The 16771-nt window shown below is 36.6% G+C and overlaps 2 protein-coding genes across 2 annotated transcripts; both read right to left on the bottom strand.

Moving 5' to 3' along the window:
* Positions 1–1230: 1230 nt before the first annotated feature.
* PTPMT1 (protein tyrosine phosphatase, mitochondrial 1) lies at positions 1231–4499 on the bottom strand. The gene is made up of 4 exons (XM_022086830.1): positions 4245–4499; positions 2849–2929; positions 2227–2418; positions 1231–1581 (listed from the first exon to the last, which is right to left on the bottom strand). The coding sequence occupies exons 1-4, from the start codon at positions 4380–4382 to the stop codon at positions 1459–1461; spliced, it is 534 nt and encodes a 177-aa protein (XP_021942522.1). The 5' UTR covers positions 4383–4499; the 3' UTR covers positions 1231–1458.
* A 3100-nt stretch (positions 4500–7599) lies between these two features.
* E(z) (histone-lysine N-methyltransferase E(z)) lies at positions 7600–16735 on the bottom strand. The gene is made up of 14 exons (XM_022086866.2): positions 16411–16735; positions 15732–15932; positions 15397–15605; positions 14452–14643; positions 13859–14082; positions 13157–13320; positions 12906–13006; positions 12301–12520; positions 11775–12019; positions 11218–11482; positions 10385–10555; positions 8902–9084; positions 8450–8615; positions 7600–8201 (listed from the first exon to the last, which is right to left on the bottom strand). Exons 2-14 carry the CDS (start codon positions 15868–15870, stop codon positions 8141–8143), a joined length of 2340 nt encoding a protein of 779 aa, XP_021942558.2. The 5' UTR covers positions 15871–15932; positions 16411–16735; the 3' UTR covers positions 7600–8140.
* Between the last annotated feature and the right edge of the window lie 36 nt (positions 16736–16771).

Raw genomic sequence — 16771 nt, 5'->3', positions numbered from 1 at the left:
TTTCCTTGATGTAAATACTTTACCGTAATAGTGTATTATATCAGATATGTCTGTAAATAGTTGTGAAAACTTTCTGTTTAGCCTATTATACTGTATTTTATTATGACATATTTTACATCTATGGCGTAGGTGTATGAAGGATCTATGAAATGTAAACAAATTTTATTCTAAAAACAAACTCATATTACACTCCAAATGGCAAAGGATGATTGAAGTTACATGTCCTCAACGGTAATACCAACATTGCAGTGTATCTGTGGATCAATGATTCACACTCTTGCTACCGAATCTCTTGTGAAAATTTTAAATTTTATAATTGTCTGGGTGTAATATAATTTTAGTATGTTTGAATCAACAGCATACTAAATATACTTCTTCACAACTTAGTTGTAACACAGGATTTGGGAAACTTAGAGATGGGAGAATATTAAAATACAAATTTAAGAAGTAGTGAGATATCTGCAAGGGATTCATGTGGCTCTGTTCAGAGTTATGTCATGTTGCTACTTAGTGATGCAGGAGATTATTTCTATTTTTGTTATTATCCATGTTCTTTTGTAGTATTCTTTCATTATAACTATATTAATATTAGGTTGACAGTTCCTCTGCACAAGAATTTTTTTATTATATTTTCAGTGTTTATTAAAAATCCACTACAGATTTTGACCTTGACTGGTCATCTTCAGGCGATTCTCTATAAGTGTTCGAAACTATTAGGTATGGCTGCTAATTTGTATACATATTTTCTGTTGCTAACTTCACCACATAATGGACTGTCTTAAGCATCTTATCTTACTTTTAGTACAGTGGACTATGTAGGCATAGTTAACAGTGGAAAGACATAGTCATTCAAATATGAAACTTCCATTTCCTTCTAAATACTGATTAATAATACACCAAATTCCACTCCTGTTTAACTGTATTTGTAATTATAGTGATTTTTCAAGAAATGTCAAAAATTTAAAAAAAAAACAATCAGGCATCAGGGTACTGTGTTCAAACAATGGCTACAGTAAAGTGTTGTTAATTTTCAGTTATTCTAGCCTCACTACATATTAAGAAACATTTCAAGAAAAGCAGATCAAGCCCTTAAAAGAACTTCTTGCTGTAAAACCTTAATAACAGCCTTCCCATTATCATATTATTTTCAAACTGTGTAATAGATTCTTCACATTCCCTCTTCTAACTCTCTGTTCAAGATTAAAGGTTATTTATTCAAATTAAACAACATTACTTAATAAAATTTTACTGCACATTAAAAGTTACAAAATGTAAAAACCTTGCCTATTTATAATAAAAGTTTCAGTAACATAATAAACATAATTTTGCATGTCAAAGAACTTCAAACTGATTAAGAAAACCTTGTCCTTATATACATAAATATAGCCTCCTGTCCATCATCAGAAAGGTGGTGAAGACAAGATAATTCCATAATTCTGAAGTTGCTCTCCTTTCCTGTCATCTGGGCACATTGTTATCACAAAAGGTGTGAAGGGCCTGCCATTGTTTTGAGCGCAACAGGATGTGGGGACGGCGATTCTGTATATAATGGACAGCTTGTTCAGGTTTCCAGCAATGTTTCTGGAAAAAAAATCGACAATGTTACTGTTTGGAGGTGATGAGAAACGTTATAATTGCAATGAGTATTCATCATAACCTGTGGTTCCTCTGGAAAGTTACGTCCTTACAGAAATGTCTGTGATTCTAGATGTCAAACATGTACGATGTGAATTACATTTACAAAAGACCTGCAGATTAAATGGAAATGGAATTCAACTCAAACATGACCGGATAATTCATTTACTGGGCAGAACTGAAAAATATCTATGGGTCTACTTGTGCTGAATTTCTGGCATCTTAAAATGTTAAACAAATCTGACAGAATTCAATAATACCACAGAACGTGATCTTCAAGATTCCTGCAACATGTAATATTTTTATTACAGACCAATATTTCAGAGTAACATATAACCTTCATGTTCAGGGTTAAGTACAAGAACGTGGAACTAAAGGAAACCCCAAAAATAAGAACTAGAGCACTGAAACCATTTTGAAGGCAAAGTAATAAAATGCCTGTAAAATATGGAACAACACACGCTGGCCAGCCATGTTACCAACTTATAGAAGTGGTATGTATGCATCACTTATAAGGCTTCCCACTGAAACAGAAGCAAGTGGTAACTTAATTACGTTCCAGTTTACATGAATGAGGACATCAATTTTTACCTGCATGAGGTAGCATCCCACAAGTGTCGCACTGCGCGTACGACCAGCCTTGCAATGAACGTACACTGAGCCACCTGACTCAGCCATCTCGCTGATAAAACTCACACCCTTCTTCAGCTTCTCCTGACATGGCGCCTCAAAGATGTCTCTCGTACGAAGCTGCAGGAACTTCACCCCTCTACTTTCCCACTCCTAGATACAAAGAGTAGATGTTACACTTAAGCACAAAGCTAAGAATTTGCTATAGAAATACCTCACAGATAATATCAACAGAAGCCTGCTACTCGGATCTCTATTGCTTTATCTTTACGAAAATTTTTGTTTTTATAACATGTACATTAGGAAAAAGTCTATGGGTAGCAAAATCAGCTCCACAAGTGACTATGGGACAGATTAATATATTTAAAGTTGACCAAATTCACTGGAAATTCATGCCTTTCAGTACAAACAACAAATCAAACTGCAAACTGAATTTCAGTAAAGACACTTTCTTCATGTCAAAGATAACTATTATATTTCTGTGACTCGAGTATCTTGAATAAGGTAGTGACACTCTCCTCAGCATAACATCTGACAGTGAATCAATTTGCTAACCACAAAATGTTCCCAAAATTAAACTCACTTTTTTGCCATTTGCAAACAGCCAAAGCTCATAGTCTTCGTTCATCGACACTACTGCCTTTACATTCTCTTCATAAATAAGCTGCAAAGATAAATTACAACAGAATGCTAAGAAGTGTATTACTTTACAAGTCAAGAGGATCAGCTGGAAGATCATCCTTTGGTTATGAAGTTAAATTCATAATTTTTTCTGTTCAAATTCTTCAATACCTTTATACAGTTTTATCAATTTTGTTTACATTGATCATTGCATGTGATCCATTTCTATATTTACTTCTACTGGGTATCAAACATGATTACATAAAGTCACTTTTAAACTTGCTATGTTCCCTTCCTTCTTCAACTTTTGGCCCCAGGAAGATCCCTGGTAACCCCGTCTAAAACCCACCCTCGGTCTCATGCTAGATAAACTAGCATATAGTTTTCAACTCGCCACAAACCTAGGTGTTAATATACTGGTATTTAACTCCAAATATGGTGATAAAATGTTGCTAACCCTGGTGAAGAAAACACATCTATCACAACTCAGAATACCACAATCAACATTTTCACTGCCATTAGAGGTTCAAATATCAATACAAAATTAACTGAAATGTGTCAAAATAAATATATGGAGTATACAAAAAATTTCTTAATAGGTATATTTTCCAATATAAACTACTTCAACTTTCATGTGCTAACATTTCATAACCAGACCTCTAGAAGCCACCAAAGAATGCCAATAGATGCATTCACACTCGGTATATGTACAATTCTGGCTCTTAAATGTCAAGGGAATGAAAGAATCCATGAAGTTAAATGCAGATATTTCCCAATGACTGTGTGTTTGAATAAGAGCAAAAGCATACTGTAAGTTGTAAATGACTGGACTATAACCTGTAAACCTTAAAGAGTCCTACATACAGCTCAATTTGCTGATTCCCAAACTTAAAAGAAAAAGATTGGACCTTGGATTGTAAAAGACGGTTCATGATTTCTATACTGTACACACCTACAGTAACAATTTTTCTCCATTTACAATAAGTAAATTAAGAGAAATGATATATTTTCACAAACCTTGTGTGACCTACAAACTTCCTTATACGAAAATTTGTATATAAGACGATTACACAAATTCCGACATACAAAGTTTAAATTAAATTATAAACTATAATCCTACAGGATACTAACGATCGGTATAACTTTATAATACGATGACAAATTACCTTGGAGAAGTTCGATACGGTTTTAAGAACTTTCTTACAATGAGTGTATTTCTGTAACGAATATGAAGTGGAAGACAGTTCTACAACGCCACTGGATTAACTACATAATTTATATCCCACGATGTTAACAAAATTATAACGGATGGTCAACACGTACGTCCTCAATTGATTAGCAAGGTGAGAAGTCCTCACCTGGTTTGTCATTCCACGAAATGGCAGCGCTCCCAAAATTACATTATCGTCAATTCTGTCATACCAATTGCGACTAGTAATTTTTTCCATTATAACATTGTATAACAATGTAGGATAAAATGACAAACGAGCAAACATTACTGTTGTGTGATGAACACATCCACAGAAGTCAACCGCAGACAGCACACAAATTCACTGTCACAACCGAAGCGAAGTTCGCAGAAACCTCTGGCTCAATCATCCTGTACTATATTAACTCACCCGGATGTAACTATCAGATAAACATAACTACCACACACACGTGGCATGAAAGACGAATGATAATGACATGAAACAGGCTTGGTATTATCTGCAGTCACAGGTCACAAAGACTGGTAACAGACATTTTTCCCTGTATCCTTTCCTCAACTTTCCTACGACCAGAGCAGAAGTCCGACTATCGAGTAGAATGTGAAATAATCCAGCATTTCAGTTGCCATCTTCCGGCTGAATATGTAATATGTTACCAACCAACAAAAGGCAAAAGGCGAACTACTCTGGAATTTGCCGTACAACCGAGGAAAATCACTAAAAACTTGTCGGGGCAGATCAATAATGTTAAACACTTGTCTTTGCGTTGACTTGGCTGCTTAATAGGTACAGCCTCAACTGGCCTACAAAGCATCAGTACTAGGTTAACCATGGATGACTTCATACAACTCTTGGTAGGCAAAAGTGCCTTCCAAGTTGTCAAACTTAAGGGATCCCTACACTATTACTATTAGTTAATTTCCCGATGTGGTTAACAACAATGGAATCCTCGAATCCAAATGGCTTTGCCTGTTACAAACTTAACAAAGTGGTCAGTCACTACATGAAGACACTTAGATTGCTGCTTCTGTACATGGCTGTGAGGAGTGAACTCCAGATGGGGCCTGCATATTCTGCCTCTCTCAAGTGGGAAGGGGGTGTAATTACATTTCCCACTATTATATTAACAACATTGTTGTCTTTTTATGAAGCCTTATATAGAACAGGCCATAGCTTTTGTATGGTATTTCCTGTCAGATGGATAGCAGCCCACTCTTGTTCCACCAATCACATCCCACTTGTTACTTATTCTGCTTTGAAAAAAACATTCATTCTGAAGATGCAACTGCAGTACTTGCCAAACACTGAAAAACCTATTATTGAGACTATAGGGACTTGTATCAGCGGTGAATAGATAAAAGTTGGTCTTCTGAGTTGCGACACCATGTGAACTTACAGGTAGATACCAGAAACCAGTTAGTGTTGCCCAACTGATAGTAACATATGATATTTGTGAAACAGTTGCTAGTGACACATGTAACTGCTTACAGTGACAAAACTATGTTGCACTGTTTTCCATGTTGTCACACGATATTCTCTGCTTTTTACTTGCTTAACCTCTTATCCTTATGATGATTGACAATGACAAAAACAAAGCAACAGTGGTTAAAGTCTACTGTTGACAGTCTTTACACACCAAACACTCCCCCACAAGAATCTTGTTATGGCTACTACAGTTGCAAATGGTAAGTGTACTTTTTCAAAGATTAAGCTAATTAAGATTCAATTCAAATCAACATGGATGCAAACAAATTTGATGCAACTGTTAATGAATTTCAATCAAATTAATTAGCTCAGGTTTTGGACCTGAAAGAATTAACACATAACATTCCAGTCCTGATGAAACTGAAGTTATGCTAAATAATACTATTAATTCTTAATACTGCGTGTACACAGCTTGAGACTCTGGTCCAGATTTTGTGTATTCAAAATCAGTACAGAAACACAAGGCCTGTGTGAAGAGTAATGCAGTCATGGAATGGTTTTGAGTTTAGAGATGTAAACTCTTAGCAAAAAGAGAGAGAATAAACCTTCAACTTCCATTAAAAGGCAGGGAATTTGACTACAAGAGCAACCATTAGCTTCTCAAGAAGGATTCTGCTGCAGGTTAGTTGCTTGTCTGCATTGCGGTTTCTTTGTTAAACAGTTGTTGCCGCACTATTTTTCATACATCTTCATATTTGTTTCTTATTAATTTTCATAACTTTTAATGAAAAAATACTGTGGAATAAACTGTAGAAGATTGTTCGGAAAAAGCATACTGCGGTATACAACAGCACATAACAACTCTAAGTCCTATACAAAACTTAATGTTTCAAAAGAATACTAACTAATTTTCAGCTATTTTAAAATTCTGTCTCCTTCACATCAGTGATGAACTTTAACTTGTTAAAGCATATAATAAATAGTTCCTCAGCAGGTAGGAGATTCAACATATGATAATTCCCTGGCACTGCAAACAAGACATTATCTACATCTAAGAACACAATATTTTACCTTTATTTTTACATTCCCAAAGGTCATGACCTACAGATTATTCTCACAAACAGCTCCCTGTGTAAAGGCAGAGCAGATTCTAGTAGACTTGAGATTGTTTCAATTTTTAAGGAAGGGAAAAAAAAGAGCAGGCAAGTCATATTTCTGTGTTCCTTCTGTTACTTCTTTAGTTTTTATACCATTTTTAACGAAGGGAACAACTAAGGACTGCAAACCTGTTACTGGACTCTTCTTTACACATTATTTGTAGATGAATAAAAAAGTTTAGTCTTAATAATTTCTCAAAAAGTGCACGCCCAACTCCAAGTCATGGTTCTGACAATTATCTGGTCAGACAAATTCCTAAGCCATGAAAGTATAGAGAGGATGTGAAGGCCAGTCTCCACACATTTTAGGTCTTCGTAGCAGATGGAGATGAGCAGTCAACTTCTCTGGTCTTTGTTTTTGTGCCTCATTATTATTTTGTACTTGGAAAAGACATTTTGTGTTTAGGTAAAACTGGCAAAGGAAGCATTTAAATGAAGCAGACTGTCCTCTGAGATCATACATCATCATAATTACTGCTATGATAACCTAAAATCTTACCTAGGTATCCCTGTATCTTTGGAGTGGGAGGTTCTTGCTTTCCACACAATTCAGTGCTAGAATATCAGTATGGAAAATATTTCTCAGACAACATGGAAGTGGAAACAGTCACACTCCACTCATAATGCAACAATTCTGTAGAGGCAGGGGCACTCACAAAAAGTTTCATGTCTATTGTATGATGGGTGATTATTTCATGGAATATGACAGGCAAGTCTGGGGAAAAAAGGGCAGGATAATGCTATTACCACACTAGACATTTGCAAAACAAACTGAGGAAATTACAAATACAAATGTGGGAATCAGATCATCAAAGTTCCATCTGTGATCATTTGGATTACTTCACAGTCAAATTTATCAGAAAAGAAAGCAGGTCACAATATAATAAAACTAAACACACAAAAGAGAAAGAATTAAAAGACTATTTAAGATAATACATTAATTATATATTCATTATCCCTTCAAATGTCATATTGTATGATTATTTAATATTCAACACTTACACAAACAATACAAATGTAACCTTTGATTTGACATCTGGTAGATCCTATGGATTCAGGACTGTCAGACGTGTTACAACTGCAACAATCATAATCACATTTGGCCTAGAACACATCCCACGACTCATTAAAATAATTTTCTTCGACACAGTATACCATATTCATAAGCATTTAACCAACTTTGGTCAGTAGTAAGAGTCCTGTGATACTGCCAAGCCAAAATGACTACAGAAAGTATCGATGACTCACTTTATACCCACAAATACCAACAAGTAAAATTCAAATCACAGAACAACCAAAGACATCAGTACATTACAGATTTCCTCTGACTACACAAATGTACATGTCTGAGCATACCAGCAGAGAAAGTACACATACATGAAAGGGGTTAAAATGCTACACCATGACCATCTCATACCTAGTGCTTTTACAACGTGAATACTTCTTGTCATGATCTGAGTTCACTCACAGAAACTCCATTTCACGTTCGATACCAACAAATTTAAGCTGTTCTGTTGGCCCATATCTGAAATGCAAACAAATTTAAAAATAAAAATTTCTGCGAGGAAAAACGTTTTCATACATATGGCATGGATATGCATTAGGATAAGACCAGAAATATGTGATGGGGTGCAGATGCACATATTCAGCCATAAAAATACAAACATACATTCCAGAACACAAGTCTTTGTTAGGAATCACAAAGTGTCCAGAAATACCAGGATACCTGAGACATGCAGACATATTAAAAGGATTTTTTTAACAAATACTAACCTGTAGTCAAAGAACAGTTCCTCCCCTGGCTGGATTGCTCGCTTGGCAAAGATACCAATACGGTGGTCCCCATTCACCATCATCACTTTGGCATAACAATTCGGGTTGATAGAATGGTTAGCAAACCTGATCTTGTTACCCTTACGAGTAGCATCCACAACAAAGTCTGAAACATTTACATTTTTTAATATACATAACCGACAATAAATGTTTAGGTTTAAAAAGATAATTATTTAAAAACAGCCAAAATAAAAATTTAACCCTTTCCACTTGAAAACTATTTAAAACTCAGTATTTATTATACATTCAAACAGAACAGTTTCTACCACTAACAAATTTATATAAGCACAGAGATTAAATATATACAGACAGAAAACAATCACAGACATCTAATTGGTGAGGAATAACAAAGCAATGATATGAAATCAAAACAAGGTCCAAACAAAGCTCACCATTATTGAGGTTGAAAAGAAAGCTGCACATGTATTTGTCATATACTTTTCCTCTTCGGTCTGCCTCATCCTGAGAAATGATCTCTCCGCAATATTCTGATATGAATTCGTTTTTTTGGGCACTGTCCTTCAGGAATATGCCCCACCCGGCAACATCTGATGGTGCCATCAAAAGATGCTTATCTGCCAATCATAATACAACGCACATACTTAATCATTATAATAACATTCCAGCTGAAATAGTAAAGCTGTCCGGCTATACGCCATGTAGGCGCTTGGGGGGGGGGGAGAGGAGGTACATTTTACTGCTCATTCTTAACCTCAGCAATAGATAGGGGTGAGTAGTCAGCATCATGCTCCGGCCACGCTTTACCCCCACAAAAGACCCCGGTACCCACTGGATAAGAGGCTGGGTCGGCCCCAGAACCAGTCTGGATGCAAAGAATGCAGGAAAAATTCCTCTGCCCCCGTCGGGGATTGAACCCCGGTCATCCCGTCCAGCTGATACAGCTGTCCTCAATGTGGAAATGATATTTTATTCCCCCATCCAAAGTTCTGAGAACATCAAGAAAGGCAATTAAAAGCAAGCACTATGAAAAAATACAAGTAACAGAATGCGAATACAATAAGAATTACAAATAATGCAATAACAATGTTTGAGTAAGACCTAAATAATATCAATCAACATTAGATAATTTAATGACAGAAAGAATACATCAGCGAATTCATATACTTGGCTGGAAAAGGTTTTGGCAGGATCTAGTATAAAACAGACTTGGGATCCACCAGTCTAATGATAAAATTATGAATCAGAACACTTCTATTAACAAAGATCCCTGTGCGGCCAACACTCAGATACAATGGTCAGTGGGATATATTCACTAAGACTCTATTTAGCATCTGAAAAAACGACGTCATTTCAAATATCAAGGCAACGTAAAATTTATTTAAATTAACATGTCCACATGGCCGTTCTGAAAAATATATCAATATATTTGATGCTGCACTATTGTTTTTTTCCCCCCTCCTAAGTATACATTCATCTTCCCAGTTGTGATACCATGTGATCTTATTAATGGTTACCAATGTTTCAGAGGAAAGTTTCTCGAACTTCACAGTCAAGACAATCTCATATCTCACACAGTTGGTCCTTCTGTCAATCTTCTATATATACTAAAGACAGAAGTCCAATAGTGTCCTCTTTCAAGACTACGTCATATGTCCTCTGACTACGGTACTACAGAGGTCAACAGATATAGTTATAAAAGAAGTAAGTAATAGCAATTAGTGGTCAGTTCATGCATAAAAGTAAAATTTCTTAATGGAAAATTGTCATGTATTAGAAAAAATTACTGTATGAGACCACAACAGAAGCTTGCATAGGACATAATAATCCTACAATAATCCGCAATACGCTAAAACTTAAATTCAATCTAATATCACTGAAAGAAGAATCAAATCTGTGTCTATACACATTACTCACGTAAACCACGCTGCACACTGACATTCTTGCAGGAAATCTTGGTGATATCAAACTGATCCGCCCCACAAGTCTGGCAGAGATCTGGGTCGCACTCCCGCACAGCCAAATAGCAGGGGCACTGCTTTGTGTTGCACTGTGCCTTGCACCGACATCCTGGAAACCGATTCTGACCTGCACAGAACATTACATTATTGTAACATATCAAAACTGAAGGCACTGGTGAAATAACCAGACAACTCCATTCTTAAAAACACAAAACACTTTGCCCAGAAACTCAAATTTTTTGTTTAAGTCTTAAATGTCTGTAAATAACAAAATAATAAGAATTTATGATACTTTTTACTACAAGAAAGACATAATGTTTAATTTTTTATTAATAAAAGTTTGGATGGATTCACCAAATGTTGACTTCTTGTTAAGATCCATCGACATAAGACCATAATTAAACCACACATGACGCAATGATATTAAAAATTAAGAAGTATTAAGCATTTTTTTAATGACAACAAATCATCTGAAGATGGAAGCAGAACAAACTGAAATAATATGTATATCAAACATACCTCAGACAATGTCCATAAAAATACTGGTACTATAATGAATTAACCAACATCACAAACCTATAGTGAACCATGTGACGATTCAGAATGCAAAGTAAAGAATCAGCGTTGGATTCTCCCGGCCCTCAAACCAAGACCACTGTCACAGGAAGCTAATTAAACAAGGCCTAAATTTAAAATCATAGTTCAGACATAATTTAATGTTTTGTATTCTTAAAATATGGACATCTGGACAAGTACTGATTGTGGTATTATTTAGCAGTTGGTACTTACAGTCAGAGCTGCACTGGCAGAATTTTTCACAGAAGTTCTGTGCACCGATGCAGGGGCATAACATCTGGTCACAAGGTTGATTTGGATGGTCACAGGGAGTGAAGTTGTATACATGATTTGAACTCGAGTCCTTCTTGAGCTGAATCTTACGACAGTGCATAGACCACAAACGATGCTTTTTCTTCTTCTTGCGGGGCGGTGTGAAGTCTTTCAATGATTCTTCTGTTGGAATATCAGCAGCTTCCTTCTGGGCAAATTGATAAACCTGCAGATACATTATAATTACTTTATCTCACAAGTGCAGGATATGAGCTCGGACTTTGAATACACATGAGCACAACTGCATTAGGACCAGCAACATTTATTAACAATACGGATCATGACCTCATACATACAACTTAAAATCTGTTAGCTACTAAACGAACTCTACTTGCCTATAGTGTCATAGTAAATTTCATAGAAACATTTCTAAATGAGATGCTGCTCATGGCACGCATTACTGGAAAAATTCATAGTTCACATTATGTGAGATCAGGTCAGTAACTGCTGACACACACCTGCTGACATGTTTTGGTGAGCATTATTTGAGAGATAGCACAGTAATTGCTGAGGAAAACCTTGTGCAGGGCTCGAAACAGTGACTGGTCAGCACCAGTCCATTCATAATTATCATCAGCGCCCATGGTACCCAGCAGAGAGAACGAGGTCGTCGTAGACATCAGTTCCTGACCCCCACTACCGTCCTGCACTCCTGTTTTCAGTACAGCAGAGCCACAGTCCTTCCTGGGGTTACGCTTGAACTCTAGGAAACAGAGGATTTTATGTAGGATTTGAGGTTTTCACAGCAGTGGGTATGAATTTTGCTGTCTTCTGGGTTGTTGTTCCATGTAGTATCAAAAGTATTGCAAAGTATCAGTGCAGATTTTTAAACGACAAATACAAATATAACAAATACTTGCACGTTACCTATTGAGATGTGTAGATGTAAGATATACACGCAATAAGATGTGAACCTATCATGTTTCAGCCGCAAATGGTCAACTCAATTAAGAAATGGAAGGAACAAAGAAGATTCCTATTCACCTTTGTCATACTTATTACTGTCATTACTGTCTTCAGAGCTGGCTTCATTTCCAGAGTCGACAGACGCCTGTTTGCGCACCTTTCTAGGTCGCTGCTGTGCTGACGAGCCACTTATTAACTTCTGCTGCTCTCCCACACCTGACCCCTGTGACTCTATGTTAGCATCGCTTTCTTCCTTTGTCCGCTCAGCAATGGCTGCCAGTTTCTCCTTCATTCCTTCCTATACATCAAGTTCCATTTCACATCTGTTGTTAGACCTTTCTCTGCTAAGAAAGTAAATATGCTATGAGCAGAAGCAATTATCAATATGCTAATTTAATAAGTTTGCCCCTTTGCAGGAACAATTCTATTTAACAGATTATGTTTTCAGTTCTTACATCATGCCAGTGGATTTGTTACAGAATTTTAATGATAAATTTTGGTTCAGTGATACATAATTTTTAATTTTACTTCAAAGATTTATTTTTAATTCCACTTTGTTTAATTACGCTCGGTGATTATATCTTATCGTACTGACGTTGTACAGACTGTGATTTAAATGTAAATACCCCAACTGGAAAAAAAAAAAAAACACTTTTATTAAGTTTTGGGTAGCAGACACTTACCAAGTGCATATAGCAGTCAGGTCCACAAGGGTCACAGAACGGCTTCAAATCAGGACCCTTTCTCTTGTGAAGATTGGGTCCTGGGTGGTAAACCTGGAGACCTGCGTGCAGACCCATCCTCATCAACACAATGAATTATGATACCTATTTTCCTTCAGATGTCTCCTTTTAATTATTGCAGCTTGGAAGTAATAATTCATGAGCACTGTTTTAGAATAATACACGGTTTCTGTATTGGGGTAAATACTCACGATGAAGGAAACAGTCATACTTGAAGCACCGCCGGCAAAAAAGTGTGTGAAAGGAATGCATTGTTTGTTCACGTGGAACTGATTCTGCTGTTGGACCGTCAATGTTGGGTGTGCATTCAGGTGGAAGTGCATTGGGATCCAGTCGTTCTGTCAGTTCAATGTATCTGCAAATATAAATAGAGTGATAAGACTGACAGGACAGTTCTGAACAGACACCTTCCAGTTTAAAGTACATATTTACAACAACATATCTATACGCATGGAATGATAATGATCATGCTGCTCATGATGAAGATAATGGAACACAGTTTAAAGAGGTGGAAAAGTCATGTACTTATTTATGTACTGCAGTATAGCTCCACATATTTTAACTTTGGCAACAGATGAACATGAATGATCAGCTTCATACCCTCGCCACTTTACTCACAAGAAAATAATCTTCAGTACCCACCGGATAGGAAGTCACAATGCAAGTCAGCTTACCGCAGCTGTTCTCACATTTAATTTAATTTAGCAACAGTTGTCACTTGAAAATATTCAGCAAAGATTTCAGGTTCTAAAGAATGAAGGTAGTTGTTTTCTGATATGCTACACCATGGAGTCTGACCGCCCTGATAATGGAAGCAGCGAACACCTCTGAAACATCGGTAAATTTCTACCAGACTACATGGCGAGATATCCCCATCTTCTGGAAACACTCACTTTTCACGCAGTTCCTCGGGGCGTCCCTTGTCAGGAAACATGGCTGATATGGCTTGGAATATCACTGAGTGAGGGAATGGTTTGGCTGCACCAGCTGCCCCACCTGATGACCCTGACTTGGACCCTCCTGCACCTCCTCGATTGCCCAATGTCACACTTCCACAGACAGATTTCTCTTTTTCTTTACCATCCTTTTCTCCACCCTTCTCCTGGTTTGCTTCTTCCTGGAAATGAGGTTTTCAGCTTTATGAGCCATCCATGTCTTTATCACATTTCATGTTGTTCCGCTGAACTCTTAACCTGGACTGTCAGAATTTGTACTTTAATGCACATCTCAATTTCTGCACATGTAAATACATTACTTTTGCCACTGAAATTAAATATGTTAAGAATTAATTTAAAAAAAAATCAATATTACAGTACATCTGCATGCTTATTAGAACACTTTTGCCCATAACACACAACATTTCAATGCTGTGGAACTGTTTTTTTCTCTCCTGAAACAGTGAAGAGAAGTGAAATAAATTTTTGAATAGTAAATCCTCAATTTTAAATGAAAAGAAATTGCCTGAAATAAATTGTGCGTCACTCACATCTTTATTCTGATACTGCAGAAGTGCATTTACTAATTCAACAAAAATGGCATCATCGATAAATCCTGCTTCTCGATCTCCGTGCACTTTGCCATCATAGTTCTTTATGAGTTCTTCTATAAATGTGCCATCCTGATCTAGGATCTCATCCCCCATGTATGGAATGTTGTGTAGTACAGTCTCATCCTCGACCTGTAAAATCATCAGATCTTGTTACTAAAGCTTCACGGAATGGCAACAGTTTAGAAACAGGGAGCAAGGTAATATTTTTAGTTTTATCAAGTTTGGAATACTTAGAAACTGACACCACGGGTTCATTAAGTTTTAATCCAGTCACATTCTTTTTGAGCCAGCTGACTCTGGACTAGCTAAAAGAAACGGTTGAAAAATACTTACAAATGATGACGTGTACATATGTAAGATGGTTGATTATGGACTAGTCATCGCGTGATCCATTTCTGCTTCCAAAAACCTTTAATAAGTGGAACACTGAAAGCCAGCAGTTCAGTAATACAAACTTCCTGACTGGAATAGTCTATTTGTGTGAAAAAGTCACACGTTATAATTTCTTTAACCTGGATCCTCTCACACTAGAGAACAGTGACATACAGCTCACACATTCCTTGCCCATATTTTATTACTTCAGTTACTCGAACTGTCTACAGTAACAGCATACGTGCCGCTAAGATATTATGATATTACCGTTTTGTGTATTGATTTTGCCGAAGAGCGGAATTACATGTGAACTTACCTTATGTATTGAATACTGGAACTGTGCAATTAAAACTGAAATTAATTATATGTAACAACAAAAATTAAGTAAAAGATGTGATTATTCATCACTGTACTCAGCATTAGCTTTCTTTCAACAAAATGCCACAGTTATTTATCACCAATTATTTTTTTAGAAGTTGTAAAAACTGTTCAAGTCATCTCATAGCTCACCATAAAGTTCTGTTGAATGGGTGCCCACGTATACATTGTTGGGATGGGCGTGACAGCATTGATAATCTTGACAGGACTGTTCTGCACTTCCCCATCAGAACACACCACTTCAGCCTTCTTCATGCAAGCAGCATGGAGCGGAGTATCCTGCAGCGAGATCCACACTGCCTTCCCATCTGTCCATCGCTTCTGTTCTGCCATGAGAATGTCTTCAGGATCAGAAAAATGCATCTTTAAGCTTTATCATATTCTTACCTGAAGTTTAGCTACGGCACTGTTCTTTTATCACTTTTGTACTTCCACGATGGAAACTGGCAACAAATAATTTCACTCACCTGTCATTTGCTTTCTGTTCATATTCCAAGCAACCTTTACTTCATCAGCACGCTTGTAGCGCTTCACCTGACGCAACCTCATATATTCGGACTTAACTCGCTTCTTCCATTCTGCTGAGACTTTCACTTTGCTAGACATTATGAATAGTGAGTATGTCACTGAGGCAATCTTATATTATGTACGTGAGCAGTATACAGAGACTGTGAACACAAAAAGGAACACACAACAACTTTACACACATAAGAAACACTTAAAAGCAACAGTCCAACTAAGTAAGAACAGCTGATGGCAAAGTAGAGTCTGTGTAATCGACACACCAAGTATTGGAGCTTATTTCAATAATCAATATAAAATGCTCAATCTTCCAGCATAGCACAAGTTTTAAGAAACTGGTTCCGCCCTTCAATTAGAAATCATTGATAGTTAATTGCAAAATAATTTATTGGAAAACTATCAGTTATATGTCGGAAATGGAGTTTATTATTCACCCCCAATCTTTTGCCAAGGTATAAAAAAGACTTTTATCTCCCCAAATCTTTTAACACGTTAAGGGCGTACTGCTTAAACTGGTCAAAATTTACCTATGGATAGCTTCAACTTCCTGCAAAACGTTTGGCAGGCATATAGCAATTAACGTACAGACATGATTTATCAACATAAAAAATTAAAAGCAATTACCCTCAGCACCTAGTATTCTTGAACACTATGCAAGCATCATGAATCGCAAGTAAGTTTAATTATGTTTAGTTTGCAAGATAATTAATAGCAGTGCAGCAAAAGGGAGAAAGCCACGATTTCCACAGCTTATTCCAAATAGTCTTTATTGTTACAAGCTGAATCAGACAATAAATTAAAGACTATCTTCAATAACTACTTTATCAACTCCTTTCTTTCCATAAAACCACCGACCTAATACATGACATATCTGCAAACAACAAAGATAATAATAAACATCTGAAACACAGAAATGCGGGTCCCATTAACGCCCAGTTTCTTATCCACAGACGACATTAAACAATTGAGTAGAGAAGAGTTGATC

The sequence above is a fragment of the Zootermopsis nevadensis genome, unplaced genomic scaffold (genome assembly GCF_977971745.1).
Source record: "Zootermopsis nevadensis isolate Lab colony 2312 unplaced genomic scaffold, Znev_1.0 Znev_ptg000032l, whole genome shotgun sequence".
In the NCBI taxonomy this organism is placed as follows: Eukaryota; Metazoa; Arthropoda; class Insecta; order Blattodea; family Termopsidae; genus Zootermopsis; species Zootermopsis nevadensis.
Note: the sequence above shows the minus strand (reverse complement) of the source record. Positions and strands in the feature narration are given on the sequence as shown.